Genomic DNA, 23,307 nt, shown 5'->3' on the forward strand with positions numbered 1-23,307 from the left:
ACTCAACCCCACATTTGAAACTGCAATAATACTCACATCAAGTACCTAATATGCCCCTATAGGGGACTGAAAAGCTTTCCTACTCCTGTTGAATTTGCGGCCCAGGTTCAAAAGGCAGAGAGGGAGCGGGCAAGGGGGTTATAAGACAAGGATTACCATACTCTCCTCAACATTGCTGTGTGTTATGGTCTTTCTGGGATTAGAGGCATATAAAAATCAGGGCTCCCTATTTTTCTGAAAATCTGTTATTCCTAATAGGTCTCTTATGCATTCTTTTATATGCTTTCGCTCAGTGCCTGGGTTATCGTGGCTTGATTCAGTGCCTAAGTTATTCAGGCTCTATCTGACTATACTAGGGACAGATTATTGTCCTTGGTCCTTCTCCACCCCCATCTGGCAGAAGGCTGGATCTTGGGACCTTCCCACATAATCTCAATAGGTACAGTGCACCTTTTTGCATCACAGTACATCTGTTTATTGGTTCTAGCATCTCTGAGGGGAGCATGTTCCCACATACAAGGTGGGGCATCTTCTCCTTGCACTCTAGGACTTTTGGGCGAGCATGGGCTTACGGACCGGCCTTCATGGCCTGGACATTGGGTCCATCTCTTGGTTAGGCGATGGGTCTCTTGTTTCCTGTCAGTTATGGGGTCTTTTGGAAGTTCTTGTCCTCATAATTGTGGGCAGAACACTCAAACTGGCCACAACTAAGCAGTGTGCGCTGGGTAGGTGTTTAGGGGAAGGTTCGTGTTCTTTGGTGGTCATGTTGGTAAAAGATATGTTTTTTGGGTGGCCAGGTTGTTCGTACAGTTTGGATTCCACAAGTAAAGCAAATCTAAAGATGTCTCACATTGAGCCCTCTCATTCCAGTTATAATCTGGTACCCTAGTAGAATGAAGGCCCTTCGAGAGGTCCAGAAATCTCGGGATAGAAGATCAGATCCAAGGTTCCTCGTGTGTATTTGTGATTTGGCATAGCTCAACACTTGTGCAAAAATTAGAATGTATAGAAACTATAACGCACAAAACGATCTCTGTCTGGTATTCTAACATTGGTATGGCACATCACATAAAAGTCTGCTTTTCAGAAAAAAACATCTTGTTATGAGGTTATGCCTATGAGAAGGCTGAAAGATTGGGCGGCAAGGGCGTAAATTAGTCCAAATGCATAACATTTGTAGTTTAGAATCCTTTGTGCCTAAATATAAATAATGAGTACAATACATAGTGCAGTTGAAAATGAAAGCATGTAGGAGATCAAAGAGAGCCCTAAGCTCTGATTTAGAGTTTGGCGGATGGTTCAACACAGAGATTGTTCATATTTAGTGCCCATACAATCTTTTTTGTTTTCATAGGTGACCAGCCTTAGTACAGAGCCACCTCTTTGTAACATCACCAACTTTGTTTAATCAAGCTGGCAACCACCATCAGCTGACACTGCGGATGACAGATACATTGATTCCTACTATTACTTCCGGTATCTCTGATCCCTTTATTATGCTGTCGGATTTCTAAGTAAAATCTAACATTATGTGACAGGGCAACCAGGTCTGCTCGCCCTTCTAGTTCAAGCTATTGTATTTCAGATGAAATTGCATCAAGCACATGTGCAAGTCAACTGAGTTTCAATTATGTTAGATTCAATAGCAGGGCATTTACATGTACTTCAAGGTAAAGCAGGTGTAAAGAGTTATACATTGTTTCGAAGCACAGAAAAGAGAATGCACTATGCTTTGTTAAAGGGGGCATCCAATGGAAAAAAAGAACAGTTTTCATTTATTACCCAGTGCAGCACCACAAACAAACATAAACAACAGGCATTGTAGAGTGTAGTTTTGTTTGATGACATCAACTTGGGCTTTGATATCAGTTTTTATATTCAACAGATGGACCATTAAAGTATATGTAGGCGGCTGACTGGTACTATGACTCCTTTTAGGTCAAAGGAGAGACAAAACCTGAAAAACGATAAAATTGAGAATTTTTTTTGAAAAAAGTTCATAAAATGGAAAGGATAAAAGTTAGGGTAACAAATAAATGTGTTTATAGATAGTATAGTAAGAAGGTAAGGGGCAGTCCTTAAACCAGTGTTAGTGTCAGCTATATAACATAGCCTTAGAAAAGGCTTTAGGGACAGGGTTACGGTTAGGGTTTGGCATAGAGATACTGTAAAGGAATAGGAATCGGAAAGGAGGAATGTTAGGAATGTGGTTAAGTATAGACTTAGAGCGTGGAACAGGGCAAGGTGAAGCCTGCCAGCTAGGTCTAGCGTAAAGTAGTTAAGGGTATTATTAGGGGTTTGGAGTCTCCCTTTCAGGCAACTCAAAGCAGTTTTGTTACAGTTAGTGTTTTTCTCACTTTTTGTTTCTTACTTTTGTCCTTTCTCACTTTTTACTTTTGGCATGTATTCTTGAAAGCATACAGCTTCTCGTGGAAATGTTCCAACTTTAAGTTCCAGCCAAAATGTTCCCACTTTTCTTTTTAAAATTTCAACCTAAATGTACTTCTACTCTAGGTACGAATGGGATGCAGGCTTGCTTTGTTTACATATTCAGAATATAATTCCAGATCTGTTGTTTTAATGAAGATATTGAGGGCGTCATGAATTTCACAATTGGAAAGTCTTGTGTTTAATTAAGGGGTAATACATTGGTGCATGTACAAATGGACATTAGAGCATGTTTGAAACGCATGTGAGTGTTAATGCATAATCCGTATTGCTGTAAATAGTGTGTTATCCGGGTTCTGTATTCCAAAGAGTTGTATGAATTACTTCGCAAGAGCCAGGAGTTGAGCTAAAATCTACTGAATAATGCATTGCTAGAAGCTTACTTTCATCCTTTCTGGTGAAAACTCTGAGAACATTTTTGTTTGTGATTTTAAATCCAGAATGAAGTAAAAGCAACAATACCTGAGGAAGATTCCTTTAAGCATTGGTGTAGAGTCAAACGAGCTATCCTGCACTTTCACAATCTTGTTATGCTGAAGGTATAGATATTCCAAAGACTCGGGGAGGTCTGATGGGATATAGGAAAGCTGATTTCCAGACAAATCTAAAATCTAAAAAGGGTAAATGGGAACAGTACAATGCATCAGTAGCATATTTTTGGTCGGCCAAATAAAACAGATTTATTTAACAACATGTTTGAAGACCCAAACAAAAGAGAACATAACAAAATACAACATACGTGCAGTACAGCTCTTAACATAACATTTTATTTTTCCAATTAACATACTTAAATGCAAAATACAAACAACAGAAAACGGTAATGAGCACTGGTGGTGATAGAACGTTTTTGACTCTTCAAAGGAAAAGTACATCTGGTCCAAAGTTTGACCCCAATAAGTGATATTTTCTTCACTCGTAACTTAGGAAAGCAAGAATTTTCTTTGGGTCCTTGTACATTCACTATAATTAGGAATCTTGGCATCCTATTTGATGGCAGTGGTGGACAGGCAACTTCTGCTGAACAGTTTTTGTACAGTAAATGCTTGTTCACTCCAAGCTCATAATCAAACAAGCACATCAAGCATCTACTATGAAAGCCCTCCAGGTGACAGGTCCAGATACAATGGGGCATTTTTTTAATTCAACCAGAGGAAGCAGTTTTCAAGCTCTGTAAGGGTACCAGGGTGTCACCCTACAAAACCAAGTAGCGAGGATGTTAAATGACTACTTAAATCAAGTGTCAAAAAGTCACAAGAAATGCAATGCTATATTTGAAACAGTTACAGGCCTATAGACTACCTTTATTGTTTCATCTGTTTCACAGTGACAATTGTCATATAATTGAATTGGGATATGCTTACTCGATTATGGTTACAAAGGTGATGGATGGACTGCTTGAATTAATTTCAGCCACTGGCAATTTCTCGGGCCGCATCCCACCATGCCACCTCAGTTTGCACATATTCATATGAAAATCAGCCTTGATCCGGCTCCTCATAGGAACAGAAGCAGGGTCAAGACTGATTTGCATACAGCTGGGTCCAACCTGAGGTGACATGTTGTGGAAAATAATGAAGGATTGGGTTGCGGCCCGAGTAATTACCAGTGGCAAAGAATAATTCAGCTTTTTGTATAGGTTAGTATGTCAACTTATTTATGGCACTATAATATTCTACAACTAAACTCCCTGCCCAGGGCTAGACATTTTGCAGGATGATGTGGCCAGAAGCTCAAAACACACTGGCTCTCAGAGTCCCCCCTGACATACAAACTGTTGGTAAAGATTGCCTCAAAGGAATACCAGACTGAAAATTCGAAAGGATGGGCACTAGTCCTCCACCAGGTTTGGGTGATCCTGACAATGGCTGGCTAGATCAGGTCCCCTCCATTAGGGATCTAAAATGTTAATAAGATAAAATACTAAATTACAGATTTTTATCACCACATTTGGGGCAGAGACACTCCAGTGGTATTTGAAAACGCTTCCTCTTATTGCCTATGAATACCTCATATATTTTTCAAGTGTATTTTCCTAGTCAGCAACATGCAAAACCTCCGCAGTAAGATCCAGAATAGATTACATATGCTTAGTTCCTCATTAAGAGTGGTCTGTATATTCTGCTAGGCCCCAATTTACAGCTACTCACGGTTCCCTACTGATGTGCATAATTTATGCAGCACTATAAACTTGCAGGACAAGCTTTTGACCTTTGCTGAGAGCTCCTGTGTGCCTGGACAAAGCTGTGCTTCTCTGATGAGCTCTAATATGAGCAATACACGTGCTAAAAGCTGCTTTTATGTATTCCAGGTTCGCTTAGATAATATTTTACTAATACAAAGCTGTAATGCTGCACCTGTAACAGCAAATTCCCTTTGTTAGTGTGGTGTGGATAGCACTTGCTAATACTATGCTTAAGATTTTACTTAAAAAGCAGCCATTTTATATTTTTGAAGTACATTTATAATCTGGTTGACAGATATAGTACATTGATTAATGGCAGTGAGGTGACAAGCAGTTCAAGAATTAGTAAGAAGCTCAAGTTTGAATTAGTAATGAATTCTCAGTTTGTGTGAAAACTAGCAAAAAAAAGGAAAATAATGCTGGCATTTCTACAATATACAGAGTCCAAACCTATTATGGAAATGCGTCTGCAAGGAAATTAATAGTTGTATGTGAATTTATATATAATCCAATATGTTTGGTACATAATATTGTGTATGATACCTTGTGTTAGAAATGGGGTTTCTGGTTGGCTAGGGTATGCACCTCAGCCAGGCAGAACCTACCCACTCTAGTCAGGGCAAGGGAGTTACACGTCCAAGATAACCCTTCCTCCGGGGGCCCGAGGAAACACTTGCCCGCACCCGATGTGGTTCGTGAGTGTGAGGAGCTGGTCCTGGGCTGCCGGGAGGCTCCTTGCAGAACTGTAGGTGGCTGGTGCCCCGGGGGCGCTCCCAGAAGCAGGAGGTGCCTCGGGGGAGCCGAGAGGAGCACGCTTGCTCCGGTTCCTTTGTTTGTGTGCCCCAGGGGCACTGAGAGGAGTGCGATCCCTGCGCTCCAAATTAATTAATAAACCCGGCTGCGGCGGTGAAACTTGGCAGCAGGGGAGCGCTTTTCAGAGCGCTAGGGCAAAGTTAAAGCCCGGGCTGCGGCGGTGATCTTTCTGCAGTAGGTCCAGAAAGAGCGCTGTTCCCAAGCGCTATAGACCCAGCTGGGGAGATCGTGGCAGGGGTCAGGGGCCACAGCACCCTGACCCTGGGAACAATAAAGCAAGAAAAGGTACAGGGCTGGTGGACCCAGCTACAGGCCAGCACAAGGGGTGCAGATGGTGGCAGTTCCTCCTATTGACCAGGCAGGTCACAGGTCAGCACAGCAGCAGCAGTCCAAGGTGGTTTCCTGGTGAGTCCATTCATCAGCGTTCTGTGTCCAGTTTCAAGTTCCAAGAGAGTTCAAATTGTGGGGAAAATTCCCCTGTACTTATACTAGGGTTACAGTGTGTTTTACAATGGTAGGGAGAGGAGGTTCCAGCCAGTTACAACTGGTTCTGGGAGTGCCCCCTCTCTCCTTTCAGCACAGGCTCCAAACATTAGTGGGGGGGGTTAACGACCCTATTGTGTGAGGCCAGGGCACAGCCTTTACAAATGCAGGTGTGCCCCGCCTCTCCCTTCTTTCAGCCCAGGAAGGCTTTACAATATGTAGATGCACCTCTGTGTCACCTCCACCCTCTCTGTGTTCAGGCTGTCTGAGAAGTATGCACAAAACCCCAACTGTCAGTCTGCCCAGACGTGGATTGGAGACAAGCTGCAAAACCCCAAAGTCATAAGCACAGATAAATGCGCACTTTCTAGAAGTGGCATTTCTGTGATAGTAATAAAAAATACACCTACACCAGTAAGCAGCATTTCTCACCACTATCACAACCATACCAAACATGCCTACGCTACCCCTCATAAATCAGACAATACCCCTTACACATAAGGCAGGGCATCTCCAGTGCAATCCTATGAGGAGGCAGCACTCACAGCAGTGAGACACCAAGTTAGGCTGTTTGTCACTACCAGGACAGACCACGCTACATGGCACATGTCCTTCCTTCTACATACATGGCACCCTTACCAAAGGGCTAGCTAGGGCGTACCTTAGGGGTGACTTACATTTAGTAAAAGTGGAGTTCTGGGCCTGGCAGGTAAATTTAGATGCCAGGTCCCTGTGGCAGGAAATTGCGCACACAGGCTCTGCGCTAGCAGGCCTTAGATAGGTTTGACAGGCTGCTTCAGTGGGTGTCGCAAGCAGCGCTGCAGGCCCACTAGTAGCATTTAATTTACAGGCCCTGGGTATAGGGATACCACTTTACAAGGAACTTATAGGTAAATTAAATATGCCAATCAGGTATAATCCAATCATACCAAATTTGTAAGAGAGAGCATTTTCACTTTAGCACTGGTTAGCAGTGAAAAAGTGCTCAGAGTCAAAACGTCAGCCAACAAAGGTCAGAAAAATAAGGAGGCAAAAAGCCAAAAGTCTGGGGAATGACCCTGTAAAAGGGCCATGTCCAACATGACCCCCTACTAGCCCAGAGCCAGGGGAGAACAATCAATACCTTGATGGACTTCCCTGATTAGGGCGATAGAACCAGGACCCTGGCCCGCAACTGCAGGAACATGATCCAGTTCTACGCCAATCTGAACCCAGCTGAATTCCTCTGTCTATGCTCCCAAGACAATCTAAGCTAACCCAGAGAGGCGTCCTAGTTGTCTGTGGCCAGAGCCAGGTCCCATGCCAGCCCGGCGCCTCCGGTCTCTGAAGCCTCTCAGAGTGGGGGGCGGGAGCCCCAGGCGCATAGCATCCTGTTTCCACTCTCCTTCCCACCAGTTCAGGAGCTACCCCCTGCCACTGGTCTTTTGCCTAGGGACTGGTCCCATAGCCTGAATAGGGTCCAGGGGAGAATCTCTCCTCCTGCCCCTCCTTCTAGGGTCCCGCCTCCTCCTCCGAGGAGTGGTATCCCCAGAATCCAGAACTGCCAGGGTGCTGGTTACAGTCGTCCTGGTTAGCTCACCCACCAGTTCAGAGGAGCCCCCCTGTAACTGGTCTCCCAACCCAGGGTCCTTCCCCTCTGACTGAGCTGGGGTCAGGAAAGAGCCTTTCCTCCTCCTGCCCCTCCTTCTAGAGTTCCGCACCCTCCCATCAAGAGTGATACCCCCAGAAGTAATGGTAGAGAGACTGGGGATAGCCTTCTCCACCTCCAGGTCAAAGGAGCTACCCTGGACCTGGTTTTTCAACCTAGGGACGGTACCCGCGGGCAGCTTCTCCAACCTAGGGACGGTACCCTTGGGCTGGTCATAAGTTAGGGGAGCGTCCTCCCTCAAACTCTCCCTTACAGGAACTGAATCCCTAGGGCATGCATCTTCCAACCTAGGGACGTTACCCTTTTGCTGGACAGGAGTCAGGGGAGCGTCTTCCCGTGAATCCCCCCTTGTAGGAACTGAATCCCTATGGAATGCATCAGTAGAGAGGCTGGTTACAGCAGTCTCTATTCCCAGATCTAAGGGGTTGCCCATGATCTGGTCTTCCAACGTAGGGACGATACCCTTTTGCTGGACAGGAGTCAGGGGAGTGTCCTCCCTCAAACCCTCAAAAGGAAGTGTCTGCACCCCCCTCTGCGGGGTGGTGCTGCTGATCTCCAGAGTTGGAGCAACCCTGTTCCCAGGTGTCCCCCCTTCTCCTTCTGATGTGTTATGGTGCTGAAGTAGGCGAAACAGTGTGATATGAAATATAAAACAAGACCGTAGAACTGGCTATTTTGAAAAATAACAGTACGAAGCCGAATAAAAGCATTTAGAGCAAAGTGCACAGAGGCTCTAAGCTGCGAGCAAAGGAATAAAATACATCCAGGGCAAAATGCACAAAGGCCTAAAGCCTGAAGCTAATGCGCAAAGGATACGTAAAACTGACCACACCACACCCTCCCCTTGTCGGTAGCAAGTGGTTCCAATAATATAAAAGTATGCCCCAGATATAAACAATACATAAAAATATACATTTCGACAAGGTCAGAGGACAACAAAGTCATAAATTTGGGAAGCATGTGACGATAAAGCCAAATTCAATATAATGTCAATGTTTGTTTTATTGAAAAAAGATCCAATTGTCAGACAGAAGCAATAGAAAGCAGGAGTTCCTCCACTTCGATATATGTCAATATCGGAAGATCCATGTCAAAAAGTACCATGGAGCAGGCGTGTTCCAAAGCCCCAAAACCATTCAGGGCGGCACCCCGTGCAAGGCCTATGAATGAGACAATACCATCTTCCTCCAGGAAGGGAATCTCATAAACTGCCTCACGAAGCAAACGCAACCGTAGTGCACAAGTCTGGGAATGAGCCCTAATCGGGAACATCAACAGCTCAGCATCGACCACTGGAGGACGCTGCAGTGAGAGACAGAGAGCCAGTGCATGTTCAAACGAGCACCAGAGGCACCGAAACACGGGTTGCACACACTCCAAAACCGGCCGGAATGTCAGAGACCAGTCACACTCCAATTGTACCAGGAGTGTCGCTCCAAAATGCTGCATCATGCGTTCACGACACAGCTGCGCTGACGGGAGCGCCAACATGGGATCTCGTCGCGGCGGGACAGCCATTGCGGAAGAACAGCAGCAACAGCAAAACCCCAGCCAATAAAGCCAAAGTAATCGGGAAACCCCCAAAAATGCTTCTGAAAATAGAGTGAATAGCCGAAGGTATTAAACCGAATATAGAAGAGAAGGTGTGAGCAAAAGCAACACCAACGGCTTTGAAAAAAATTGCAATTCCAGCAGTGCTGGACGCATTAAATATACGTCCCACGAGTTCACCAAAGTGACTCGGAAAATTAGTATTCAAAAGAGACTGTATTTCCGCCGATGACCTTGCCACCTGTAGTGCGTAGGTCTCGCTAGCAGATGTAAGGGCCACATGCTTTTGAAACAATAGAGCCTTTAGTCAACTCAACTTGTCTAAATTTACCTTGGAAGTAGCAATATGAGGCCAGATGTCCGCTACCTCCCTAAATTGAGTGGGGGGAACCAACACATTCCCGCAGCACGTAACGGCCTTGGTGACAACGACTACGTAAACTATTCCGGCACACATGCCACAACAGGGTTCACTGTTAAGAAGGATGTAACTGCCGTTTGAAAGCACCTGGAAAGTGTTTTTAATTACTGGGACTGGAACTCCCTTCAGATAACAAGCTAAGTTAGCAATCGAGGCATTACATGCCCCGTGCAAGGACAGCTGTTTACAAACCATGGAATGGCTGACAGAAGTTTCGCATTCGCTACCGCTAAGAAAAACCTCCCTCAAACCATTAATACATCTGTATAGAAAGGGAAGCTCCCACACCTCGTGTATGTAAGTGTCTCCCAACCGTTCATATCTACCCACTGGAATGTGCTTTAAACAAGAAGTAAATTGCAGAGTGGAGATAGGCAGATTAATAACCCCATGAATCAACCACTCAGCTGACGGAATCTCAGCAACCGTAAAAGGCAGTTTCTCCAATTTTTCAATATTTAACATAACATACGTCGCTTCCTTTTTAGTCATCAGCTGTTGTTGATGAGTCAAATTAAATGAAATAAATATCTCCCTGGCACGAATGTGCTGCCACGGAACGCGACCTGCCTTCAAAGTCTGTAGAGTCCAACCCAGCTGCATGATGGACTGCGTCTGACTCTGCCCATGATATAAAGAAGACATATCCGATTTAATAATGTCTATAGCAGAGGAAACGATGTTGTCAATTGTGTAAACGCGGTCTGAAAGGGTATGCATCCCATTATTCACAACAGACAAATCCTGTATCAGATTTTCCTGATCAATTTGTCTCAACCGGGCCGCTGCCTCTTGCTGTGAAAGCTTCCAAATCTCATTATATACTTCATAAAGAAAACGCTTCTTCCGTGGCATCCTTGGTCCTGACAAAAAATCTTGTAAGTCAGTATCATTAGACAGTAACGTGAGATGTGACTTAACTGCATCCAGCGTGGATGACTTCAACCATTGCTGACAAAGCTTTCCCACGCTGTATGTAGTTATGATATCAGCATGTTCTGGTGATATGTAGCGAGGGTCTGCCCTACTAGTCTTGAACCCCCCTGAAGAGGTGACAAAACGCTGATGACACCCATTAGTGTCTATGGGCCATAATAACCACCCGCCCGGATGTATCAATGAAGTGTTAAGCGTACCATTCTGGACCCAGTGTGTAAACTCACTAAACGTGGCATTAACATATCGCTGCCAATTGTTCAATTTGGAAGGGACAGGTATACCAGGCAAATTCAAATCTCCAATTGTTGCTAAGCCCAAACAGCTAGTCTGTTGTGCAGTGTCATTGAAGAAAATCATTTGAACAGGAATAATACATGCCCTAAATAAAGTGTCCCTGCCTCGCATTTGCCAATTTTTCGTTCCCCAGACACTTTTTAAGTCAACAGTCTTAAACCAATATTCATACCTCTCAACCGAAAGTTTAGATACAAACAAATTTGAATACATCAATTTAGTATCGGTCAATAACATTTGCTTATTAGCATACGGAGTAACTTTAAAATAGTAAGACTTAGCATTCTGTTGATTATGCCCAGAAAAATATGCAAATTTATCATAATACGTTTTAGAACTCCCCTGTGGAGGAGTCGGGCAATGTTCCCATTGCACATAATCAAATATCGACTTAGGGCTACTCGCTTTATGAATAAAGTGGTGTCCATAATAATTGTAGCAAAACATGTCACCATGATTATCTCTAAATAGGTAAGCATCTTCATCGTCGTAGACAGTATAATATTGCAATTCTGTCAGCATAGAATCTACTGTCTTCACATCAAAATATGTATGTTTAAGCCAACACAGCAGCTTACGTGGACCTTGGGCTGAAGATAGAGAGGACGAGGAGTCTGACACTGTATCATTGGTGTCGCTGAAGCAGCCAGAGGCAGTTCGTGCAAAAGGTGCAACCGTGAACAAAGAAGCAGATGGTGGCTCTCGCCTTGGCACGCTATAAACCACATGTTCAGAAATATCATTAGAACGTACAGCAACTTGATCAAAAGATTCCAAATTAATCGTCGTCTGTGGAACAATCGCAAGATCAGCTTCCACCCTCCCCAAGCTCGGAGAGGAAACAGCATCGGTGCAAATCACCTGCAGCGGGACTTCTTCCACAGTAGTGAGAGGGATTCAGGAACTACTGGGTGTCCCTCTTGGTCTGCTGTGCAGAATCGGCCACATGTTGTAACTTGACATTATCAATGGAAACAAAGCGGTTTCCTTTGGCCCCATGCAGCGGCGGTAAAATTACAGTTCTCGTGCCGCAAACCCCTAACACGGGGACTGGTTCTCGATAAGAAGGACCAAATTCTTTCTTTACTGCGACCTTTTCACGCACAAGATCCCCAATCCTGGGTATCCAACCAGTAGGCGTTACTGGCTCATCCTTAATTCCTGTGGAGGCAGCACTCGCAGAAGAGTTATCTTCACCGAATTGTTGTAAATCCTGCAAAACAGTGACACGATCATTTATGTCAAAGGGCGTATCTGCCGCCTCCACACCAGGACCATCTAGATCAGGAACATACTTTCGTGTTCCAAACAGGCACTCATATGAAGTACGACCCCCCAGGGACCTTCTAGGCAAGTTATTAAGTGCTCTCTGTACTCCACACAGGTGGGCTAGCCAACTACGACCCGTACCTATAACTCTGGCCGTTAAGGATTGCTTTAAATCACGATTTAGACGCTCCACAACAGAATTTCCCTCGGGATGAAATGGAGACGAGAACTGGAGTTGGACCCCCAACGAAGCCATGGTGTCCCTGAATGCCTTAGAGGCAAAAGCAGGGCCCTGGTCCGAATGAAAAGCCGCAACTGCAAATGTATCGACAAAGATGCGCAAATCTTTAATAACAGTCCGAGCGTCAGCCGAGCACTGTGGCCAGACCCACACAAATCTGGAGCACGAATCTACAGCAACCAATATATATTTGTATGCACTATCTGGCGTCAGTGGACCACAATGATCCAAGTACACACACTGTAAAGGTTTATTTGAAATCAGAAGGGGCGTCTGCTGCGGGCGTCTAGCCGTCAAAGCTTTAATTTGTTGACAGACGTCACAACAAAGGACATACTGCTTTGCCTCTTTATAGAGACCAGGCCACCAGTAACGAGCCTGTAAAAGTGTAATCGTGGCAGCCACACCAGCATGTGCAGATGCCGCCCCCTCATGTGCTGCAGATATTAATCGAGGTCTCTCAACTTTATTGGGCATTTCACGTACACCAACGCCTGGAATTTTAACAACAGCGTTTAGCATACTACCCAGGCAGTAACTATATTTAGAAGGGAATCCTTTAGGAAGTGGCGTGCCATCAGCCGTAGCTTTTATGGCAGCCGAAATCTCTGTGTCCGGTTTGGAACTCGAACGAGTCACTGCGGCCACAGTGTCAACCGCCACTGCCGATTTTGCGGCTTCATCAGCCAAAGTATTCCCAGCAACGTGTATTCCAACGCGCTGGTGTCCAAGTGTATGTACAACATGAACTTTATGATGCGTTTCATTCAGATGGGCAACCTTCCCCCACAGCAATTTGTGTTTAATGGTGTTGCCTTGGGAATCTCTGAACCCATTCAACCTCCAGTAGTGCAAATATTCATTGAAAGACTGAACACAGTAGTAGGAGTCACAGACCAGCAAGGTAAGTATCGCCGGATCCGCGTGTTACAAGGCTAACAATAGAGCCTTGAGCTCAGCCAACTGTGCCGTACAATCTCCCAAGGTCTGTGTATAAGTATGTCGGGGGCAGAACACTTCCCCCTCCATTGTGCCGCTCACCACCGCACATGCAGCAGAATACTGTTGTTTAGTCCCAACCGCCGGCTGCGCAGAGCCATCTGTATACATGACCACCTGATATTGGTCAATAGGTTACGTGCCAGCGGGACCTGGGTATTCCATTTCATATTGAAGAAATTCCTGAGTCTGCAGTTTAGGGTCAAATATGTAATCTACATCAGTGGCTGTCAAAGACGTAGCCCATTGTATCCATCGCAGGTGTAAAGCTTTCGAATTAGGAACACTCGTCTTAGTAACAGCCTCTAAGGCCGGAATCGGGGAAACGACAATGATGCGTTGGCCCTGGGCAAGAGGTCTTTCTTTAATCACAGCCATCTGTACAGCAGTGAGTATTTTCTCAATTTGTGCAAATTGTTGCTCTGCAGCAGAATACAAGAGTGACTTGTATGCTATTGGGACAGTCTCACCCTCATTAAAGGCGACATATGTAAACCCAACGGCACCAGCTATTACCCTGATTACCAGATGCGCTTTATTGTCCCGAGTGTGTAAATGTTTAACAGCTAAGAGATCAGTTTGTAGATCTCGAAGAATATGTGTATGCTCAATAGTCCAAAATCTACTTGAAAAATTTGGGCGAATCAACTCGTATAAGGGTTTTATATGTGTAGCATAATCAGGAATGTAAGTTCTGCCAAAATTCTGAAACCCCAATAATGACTGGAGCTTCCGAACCGTATTAGGAGGCTGCAACTGAGCACATTTCTCCAAAAAATGCGGCGCTAAGCTCTTGCCCTCATTAGACAACTCATATCCCAGGAAAATGACGCTGAGGAAGGCAATCTTCGATTTTTGTAAATTAAACTTGTAGCCAATTTCAGCAAACCCCACAACAATGCGTGCTACACGCCTTAGATGCTGCAGTATCTCATCGTCTGTCAAATATATGTCATCAACATATGACAAAGCTTCAGGGTCCAACTCGTGCCGAATTTCAGTTACACGAGCCGTTAATAGTCCTGGGCTATTCTTATACCCCTGAGGCAAACGACAAAACCTTTTTTGAGAGCCAAACGCACTGAAACTGGTATAGTCCCGACTTTCGGGCGCTATATTTTGGCAGAAAAATCCATTCGAGATATCTAATGTTGTTTTGTATTTTTTACGCACAATATTATTCATAAGCGCTGCGTTGTGTGAATTCTGTATTGCATATGTGCGTGTTTGTCCATTTAAGTGTCTGTAATCCACCACTATCCTATATGAATGGTCCGGTTTAGCAACTGGAAATAAGGGATTATTAATCGGCGAGACACAGGGTTCAATTACACCCTGGTACTCCAATTGTGTAAGAATTTTCCTAACCGATGCCCTTGCCTCAAATTTGATGGGATACTGCGGCTGCGGCTGAGATTCGCCCTTTATTGGAATTACATGATAAGGTGATTGTCTATCCCACCCCATGTTATTTCTATATAGGGCGTGGGCCTGTGCCAGAGCCAATGATTTACTATAGGATTCCGCTAGTTCTCTCGGAACAAGTGGTTAGAATGAAGGTGTAATAACCTCCTCCCCAACCGGAAAGTCGTGAACAAAGTCAGGTGGCCAATCCTGTTCGGCCAGCAGAACGTCATATGATTTTACAACATAGTCCCAAAAGATGGCATGTACAATCGGGTCAATGTCCCCTTCTAATTGCAAAGTGACTTTATATACTCTATCAGGATCAGAGACACGCATATCTGCCGTTTCGACTTGTACGAAGTCATCAGTTGCTTTCACCTCCAGATGCTCTAGAAGACTCCGGCGAACTATTGTGACCTCTGCCGCGCTGTCTAACAGTGCCAACGCCCATGTCTTGTTCGTCAAGAGAACTCTCTTCTTGAGCGGCATGTCTAACTGAGACCGCTGCCACTTTCTTCTTTTTAAATTGTTGCTTTTGTTGGAGCGGTTTCTCTTCCTGTTTAACACAAACCTCCGTTGAGCGTTGTGATTCCTGTCTCGGTTTCACGTACTCAGTTCTCCGCTCTGATCGCCCACCTCTCTCACTTCTCTTGTCCGAGGAGTCCTGAAAGGAACGAGATTGGCGTGTATCAGTATATTGATATCTATCAGGCGTCTTCAAATTATCCCTATTCCTGAGATTATACCGGTTGCGGAGACTGTCCCCCATCTTTCTTAGGTTTTTGCTGTTTCTTTTCCCAGCTCTTCTTAGTACCCTCAGGCTGCTGTTGTTTAGCATTATCTTTACTATTTTTACCCTGTAATTGGGGTTTTTGCGGTCTAGCCCCTAGGCTATCGCGACCAATACTGGAATATGTTTCTGCTATTATTCTCGGGAGTTCCCGCTCCTGATTAATCTGCGGAACGTCTCGAAGACACATACGCACGGCTAGCGCCACTGCCTCTCCCTTGAGATTACTCAAAATAATAGAAGAAACTGCGGCAAAATTGCCCATCAGCTGCATGCCTAAATCTAAGGCGGGGGCAGCCCCATATTCATCTTGAATTTGTTTAAGCACTTCCTGTAGATTAGCTAATGTTGGTGTACTGTGTGCTGTAGTGTAGAGCGCGGCAAACACCGTGCCCCAGGTATTACAATGGTCCACAGGAGGAACCATTCCATACGGTAAACACATCGTCAATATTCTATGTTTATCCTGAGGTCCCGTATGGGGAAATACTGCTTCCAGCGTATTAATTTTTTGCGCCAGCCAAAATGGAGTTTCCTCACGTTTAGCCGGTACCTTACCCATAACTGAGTGTACAGTGGCCGGATTAATACCCGGAACCACTGCCTGTGGGTGAGCCGGTGCAGCACGCGCTGCATTAGTATTTAAAGCTTGGATCACAAATTGAACCAGTCTTCTGTATGTAGTTGCTAAGTCTATATATAAACGACGTACATCAGCCACTGCCAAGTTAGCAACCGCAGGATATGGTGTGTATGTAGCCAATAAAGGCCAGGTCGGACCATCATTACTCACTGGACCTAACCTAACTTGTGCTACTGTGTGTGGGAGGGCGCCATCAAGCCAATTATGGTTAAGATAAAGGTATCTCTAAGTATGCATAAGCCCTGTACTGTCCAGGGACATTCGCAATAGTGTATTCGTGAAAAGTGTTTGTACCCCCATCAACTGCTGGAAATACGACCCAAGAATAAAAAAGTTCTGTTCTATAGGCTGCATGGGCGTCCACCACAAAAGTGACCGGACCCCCCTGGACCGCCAGTCCATGTGCTATCAGATGTCCCGTGAGCGGTTGGCACATATTAAGCTCTACGTTCACTACTTGAGGATTCGCCATTATAAAAATAGCAGTAGGGGAGAGAAAGCACACCAATAACGGGGTTTTCCTTTCAAAGTTCAAGCTTGAACAACCGACCACTAAGTAATAGGATGCTCCTATCCCGTGGCGGCGGAAATCCTCAGCCCCACGGACATCTCCGCTTACGGAACCAAGGAGTCAATATATATATATATGAGACCGAGAGAGTCAGCCGGACCCAAAAATTAGAGCCAGACCAATCGTTGGTGGCGCCATGTCGCGTGGGCTCTCATTATCCTAAATGAGACTACTGGATTTCTAGGCAGCAGGATCGTTCACGGTGTGGGGGACTGAGTCGGACCCACTTGTAAGGACCTCTGTCACCCTAATCCCGGTTTTGCTCCGGCTAACTAGCAGTGCCTCATTTCTCCAAAAGGGAAGAGATGATTGGGCAGCCGAGCGCATGACATCTGTGGAACTTCTCAGGGAAGTCGTGGTCACTCAGATCCAAACCAACTCTCTCATTTACAGTATGATCTCATATACAAATGACAAAGGCAGTGTAAGTTTTTTTATAATGTTTTAATAAAACGACTACATTTTAGATAATAAGGCGTGAGCTGCAATAACCAGAGTCATACAACACAGTAGGATTGAAATAGTCACGAGGAGAGTGAAACATAAGAACAACGCTATCATGGTGTTTAACAATTTCTACTCTCCCTCTGCTAGTTCTATTTCGAGCACAGCATGTTAAGCTTCTAACTTGCCTTTCTGAATCCCTTGGGAGACATCAGCCCTCATACCTGAGCAAAGGCCTGTGATCTGGTTCAGCATCTGCAACGAGGCAGTCAGCGTCTAGTTGTGGTTCCCTGGTCGGAATCTCCCTCTCCCGTGTATTGGGACAAGGAAGTGTTTTTATAACTAACATGTCAGCGTGATCACAAAATGTCCCTACGCAGGAATGCCAAAGACTAAGGCCCATATTTATACTTTTTGACGCTAAACTGCGCTAACGCAGTTTAGCGTCAAAAAAATTTGCGCCGTCTAACGCCATTCTGAAGCGCCATGCGGGCGCCGTATTTATGGAATGGCGTTAGACGGCGCAATCAGACCGGCGCTGCCTGGTGTGCGTGGAAAAAAACCACGTAGACCAGGCAGCGCCGGCGTTGGGAAAAAATGACGTTAGGGCGTCTTAAAATGGCGCAAGTCAGGTTGACGCTAAAAAATCGTCTTAACCCGATTTGCGCCATTTTTTCGACGCCCAGACGCCATTTCATGACTCCTGTCTTAGTAAAGACAGGACTCATGCCCCCTTGCCCAATGGCCATGCCCAGGGGACTTGTGTCCCCTGGGCATGGTCATTGGGCATAGTGGCATGTAGGGGGGCACAAATGAGGCCCCCCTATGCCACAAAAAAAAAAAAAAAATTAAAAAAATTATACTTACCTGAACTTACCTGTACTTCACTGGGATGGGTCCCTCCATCCTTGGGTGTCCTCCTGGGGTGGGCAGGGGTGGCAGGGGGGGTTCCTGGGGGCAGGGGAGGGCACCTGTGGGCTCATTCTGAGCCCACAGGTCCCTTAACGCCTACCCTGATCCAGGCGTTAAATTCAGGCGCAAATGCGGGTTTTTTTGACCCGCCACCTCCCGGGCGTGATTTTTGCCCGGGAGTATAAATACGAGGCATTTGCTTCGCCGTCATTTTTTTAGACGGGAACGCCTTCCTTGCATCTCATTAACGCAAGGAAGGCGTTCACGCAAAACAATGACGCTCTTTCTTCATACTTTGGCGCTAGACGCGTCTAACGCCAAAGTATAAATATGGCGTTAGTTTTGCGCCGAATTTGCGTCGAAAAAAACGACGCAAATTCGGCGCAAACAGAGTATAAATACGGGCCTAAGGCCCATATTTATACTTTTTGACGCTAAACTGCGCTAACGCAGTTTAGCGTCAAAAAATTTTGCGCCGTCTAACGCCATTCTGAAGCGCCATGCGGGCGCCGTATTTATGGAATGGCGTTAGACGGCGCAATCAGACTGGCGCTGCCTGGTGTGCGTGGAAAAAAACCACGTAGACCAGGCAGCGCCGGCGTTGGGAAAAAATGACGTTAGGGCGTCTTAAAATGGCGCAAGTCAGGTTGACGCTAAAAAATCGTCTTAACCCGATTTGCGCCATTTTTTCGACGCCCAGACGCCATTTCATGACTCCTGTCTTAGTAAAGACAGGAGTCATGCCCCCTTGCCCAATGGCCATGCCCAGGGGACTTGTGTCCCCTGGGCATGGTCATTGGGCATAGTGGCATGTAGGGGGGCACAAATAAGGCCCCCCTATGCCACAAAAAAAAAAAAAAAAAAAAAAAATTATACTTACCTGAACTTACCTGTACTTCACTGGGATGGGTCCCTCCATCCTTGGGTGTCCTCCTGGGGTGGGCAGGGATGGCAGGGGATGTCCCTGGGGGCAGGGGAGGGCACCTGTGGGCTCATTCTGAGCCCACAGATCCCTTAACGCCTACCCTGACCCAGGCGTTAAATTCAGGCGCAAATGCGGGTTTTTTTGACCCGCCACCTCCCGGGCGTGATTTTTGCCCGGGAGTATAAATACGACGCATTTGCGTCGCCGTCATTTTTTTAGACGGGAACGCCTTCCTTGCATCTCATTAACGCAAGGAAGGCGTTCACGCAAAAAAATGACGCTCTTTCTTCATACTTTGGCGCTAGACGCGTCTAACGCCAAAGTATAAATATGGCGTTAGTTTTGCGCCGAATTTGCGTCGAAAAAAACGACGCAAATTCGGCGCAAACGGAGTATAAATACGGGCCTAAATTCCTACCACGTCTATCGGCAATGTACCAGACTGTATCCTTGACTGAAGCACAGAGTGAACAGGAATGTGTTATGGTGCTGAAGTAGGCGAAACAGTGTGATATGAAATATAAAACTAGAAGTGGCTATTTTGAAAAATAACAGTACGAAGCCGAATAAAAGCATAAAGAGCAAAGTGCACAGAGGCTCTAAGCTGCGAGCAAAGGAATAAAATACATCCAGGGCAAAATGCACAAAGGCCTAAAGCCTGAAGCTAATGCGCAAAGGATACGTAAACCTGACCACACCACAAAGTCAAGGGTGCTACCCTGGACCTGGTTTTTCAACCTAGCGACGGTACCCGCGGGCTGCTTCTCCAACCTAGGGACTGTACCCTTGGGCTGGTCATAAGTTAGGGGAGCGTCCTCCCTCAAACTCTCCCTTACAGGAACTGAATCCCTAGGGCATGCATCTTCCAACCTAGGGACGTTACCCTTTTGCTGGACAGGAGTCAGGGGAGCGTCTTCCCGTGAATCCCCCCTTGTAGGAACTGAATCCCTAGGGAATGCATCAGTAGAAAGGCTGGTTACAGCAGTCTCTATTCCCAGATCTAGGGGGTTGCCCATGATCTGGTCTTCCAACGTAGGGACGATACCCTTTTGCTGGACAGGAGTCAGGGGAGTGTCCTCCCTCAAACCCTCAAAAGGAAGTGTCTGCACCCCCCTCTGCGGTGTGGTGCTGCTGATCTCCAGAGTTGGAGCAACCCTGTTCCCAGGTGTCCCCCTTCTCTTTCTGACTCTAGGGCATCCTTTTTACAGGATTGGCCTTCGGTAACGACTACCCTCCTGCCTTGGGGCCCCTCTCGGGTACCTTCCAAGACCTGCGGAGGAGGACAGGTCCCTGTGGATCCTGCTCCCTCCCCGCTCAGAACGTTGTCGGGGTTGGTTAAATTCTTGCCTTGGTGCACCGGTAATGAGTCCTCTAAGGCATACTTAAGAGGATAGGTCCTTAACAATCCTACTTCCTCCCCGCTGAAAACTTTGCCTGGACCAGTTAAATTCCAGCCTTGGGGCCCCTTCTCGGTGCCTTCCAAGACATGCGTAAGAAGACAGGTCCCTCTGGATCCTGCACCCTCCCCGCTCAGAATTTGGCCTGAATTACCCAGAACCTCCCCCACCCCTTCCAGGGGTGAACCTAAGACGGCCCTTGGTGTCTGACCAGCTCCCCTGGCACTAAGCCAGAGGTCCGCCTCCTTTGCAAGTTCTCTGGGGTCAGAGAACTCACAGTAAGACAGGTGTTGGCGTAGCTCTGAAAAACAGAAACGGAACATGTGTTCTCTTAGAATGAGACTAAACAGCCCTTCATAAGTGGTTGCTCTGCTATCCTCCACCCATCCTGTTAGTGATTTGCAAAAAGTTCCCATGAAATCCTCCCAAGACTGGTGAGACCGCTTCCTGCTGCCTCTGAACCTCAACCTGTAGTCTTCAGGGGTGAGACCATACTTCTCTATCAGGGCATTTCTGATGTGGGGATACCCCTGCCTGTCACTCCCTTCTGGGGCCAGTAGGACATTCCTTTCCACCTCAAGAATATAGCTCTCTAGGACAGTTCCCTAATCTTTCTCAGGAATCCTGCACGCAACTAGAGCTTCTTCATACCCCTTAAGCCACTGACGTATGTCATCCCCCTCCTTGAACCCAGGTACCAAATCTGTGGGTAGGTAAGGATTGTGCCTAACACTACAAATGCTGCCACCACTGGACTCCACCTGCATTACTGGTGAGTCCAGATTTGTAAGACTGCGCTCTAGAGCGAGCCTTTCTCTGGCAAAAGCCCTTTCAGCCTCTGCCATCCTCTCCTGGACTAAGGCTTTTTCAACCTCAGCCTGTCTCTCTTCTACAGCCAGCCTGGCTAGCTGCAGCCTCAGGTCCCTCTCTTCCCGCCTATCTCTGAGCTCCTCAGTTGACAGGGAATGGGAGGTGGCACAGCTGCTTGGCAAGGACCCAGTAAGGGACTCCCTATCTATGGGGTCCTCTCTCTCTACTGGCGTCCCTGGCCAGTCATCTTCTCCCTCAGTGTCTAACTCTTTGGGGTCACTGTCCCCCTGGGGTGTGGACTGGGGATCCTCCTTCTCAGAGTCCTCACTACTCTTGTGGGTCTCTCTAGGGTCTCCCTCAGAACCATCCCTCTCTTGGGCCTCTTTTTGTGCTATGTAGTCTGCCTCCTCAAAATTAAACAGGGCTCTCCTGAGGATCCCTATATGGGCTTCAGCCTCTATAAAAGGTATACCTCTCTCCTTGCAGAATCCACTTAACTCTTCTAGAATGTAATACAACATATGATCCATGTCAAAGGTGGACTCCATTTTGTTAAAAGTACAACACTAGCGAAAACACAAGAGTCAAAAGTGCGAGTATACAACACAGGAGTAAAAATAAAAATGACTAGCTTGAGAGAACAGGAGAATAATTTAAGAAAAGAGAATTAAGACCTGTTATGGTCTAAGTGCAATTTACGGTGCAAAAATGAGTCCCAAGGTACTGTGCAAGCGCAAGTCCTATCCTCACCGCTGACAACCAATGTTAGAAATGGGGTTTCTGGTTGGCTAGGTTATGCACCTCAGCCAGGCAGAACCTATCCACTCTAGTCAGGGCAAGGGAGTTACACATCCAAGATAACCCCTGCTCACCCCCTTGGTAGCTTGGCACGAGCAGTCAGGCCTATCCCAGAGGCAATGTGTAAAGCGTTTGCACAACACACATAACACATGTGACGCAAAAAGGTACACCACAAAATAAACACAACACTGAGCTATGTAAAAATAATCTGTATTGCACAAAACATAATTAGACCAACATTACACATAAGTAATACCCTGCTACCTTAGCAGTTGTCAGAATGTTACACAAGTTACTAATATTCTGCAAGAATATGCAGTTGTCACATTAGAACACGTAAGTACTCAGGATTCTGCAATATAAGCAGTAGTCAGGAATTACAGTAGAAGATATATGCACTTGTCATTAACAATTCCTAAAGACCCATAAAAGGAACACTAGAGAATATCTCACAAGTCATATAAATACATATCAGCTAGACATGCCCATAAAAAGGAACATTAGCACATATATGTAGGAACAGTAAACAGGTAGGAAATCTAAAACATCTAAAAGTCTGTACTAGGCTCCTAGAGCCTAGATTCCCTAAAGAGTACCTGTTTTCTGGTGGAGAGGCACTCCCAGTGCCTAAAGGTGAGTATAGGGGGTAACACGGGGTTTTTGGGAGGAAAGAGGGGCGGTCTGCACCCTCTCCTCGGGAACGGGCCCCTCCGGGGGCCTGCGTTACTCGTGGGGGCCTGCCTCGGCCTCCTCAGACCCTGTCCGTGTGGTGGGGGGCCCGGCGTGGCCCAAGAATAATTATACAGCCAAAGGCAGGCAGGGACCTCCGTCGAGGTCTCCCGTCCCAATTCCGGCTGCTGAAGAATGCCCCAGAAAAGGAAAAGGAAAAGGAGCGTCCCGGGGAAAGGGGCGCTCCCTGCGCCTTCCCCGAGTCCTGCCTCAGTGTGGGAAGGCACTCGGCCCCTCCGGGGGCCCGAGGAAACACTCGCCTGCACCCGATGTGGTGCGCGAGTGTGAGGAGCTGCTCCTGTGCCGCCGGGAGGCTCCTTGCAGAACTGTAGGCGGCTGGTGCCCCGGGGGCGCTCCCAGAAACGGGAGGTGCCTTGGGGGCGCCGAGAGGAGCACGCTTGCTCCAGTTCCTTTGTTTGTGTGCCCCGGGGGCACTGAGAGGAGCGCGATCCCCGCGCTCCAAATTAATTAATAAACTAGGCTGCGGCGGTGAAACTTGGCAGCAGGGGAGCGCTTTTCAGAGCGCTAGGGCAAAGTAAAAGCCCGGGCTGCGGCGGTGATCTTTCTGCTGTAGGTCCAGAAAGAGCGCT

At 46.5% G+C, this 23,307-nt stretch overlaps 1 protein-coding gene across 1 annotated transcript in view; it reads right to left on the minus strand.

Moving 5' to 3' along the window:
• The window catches only part of PODN (podocan), a 403,282-nt gene that overhangs the window by 15,010 nt on the left and 364,965 nt on the right, over positions 1-23,307 (minus strand). The window contains exon 9 of the mRNA XM_069232653.1: positions 2,911-3,059. Within this exon, the coding sequence (XP_069088754.1) occupies positions 2,911-3,059 (149 nt within the window). The remainder of the gene's footprint in view (positions 1-2,910; positions 3,060-23,307) is intronic.

This window comes from Pleurodeles waltl, chromosome 4_2 (assembly GCF_031143425.1).
Source record: "Pleurodeles waltl isolate 20211129_DDA chromosome 4_2, aPleWal1.hap1.20221129, whole genome shotgun sequence".
In the NCBI taxonomy this organism is placed as follows: domain Eukaryota; kingdom Metazoa; phylum Chordata; class Amphibia; order Caudata; family Salamandridae; genus Pleurodeles; species Pleurodeles waltl.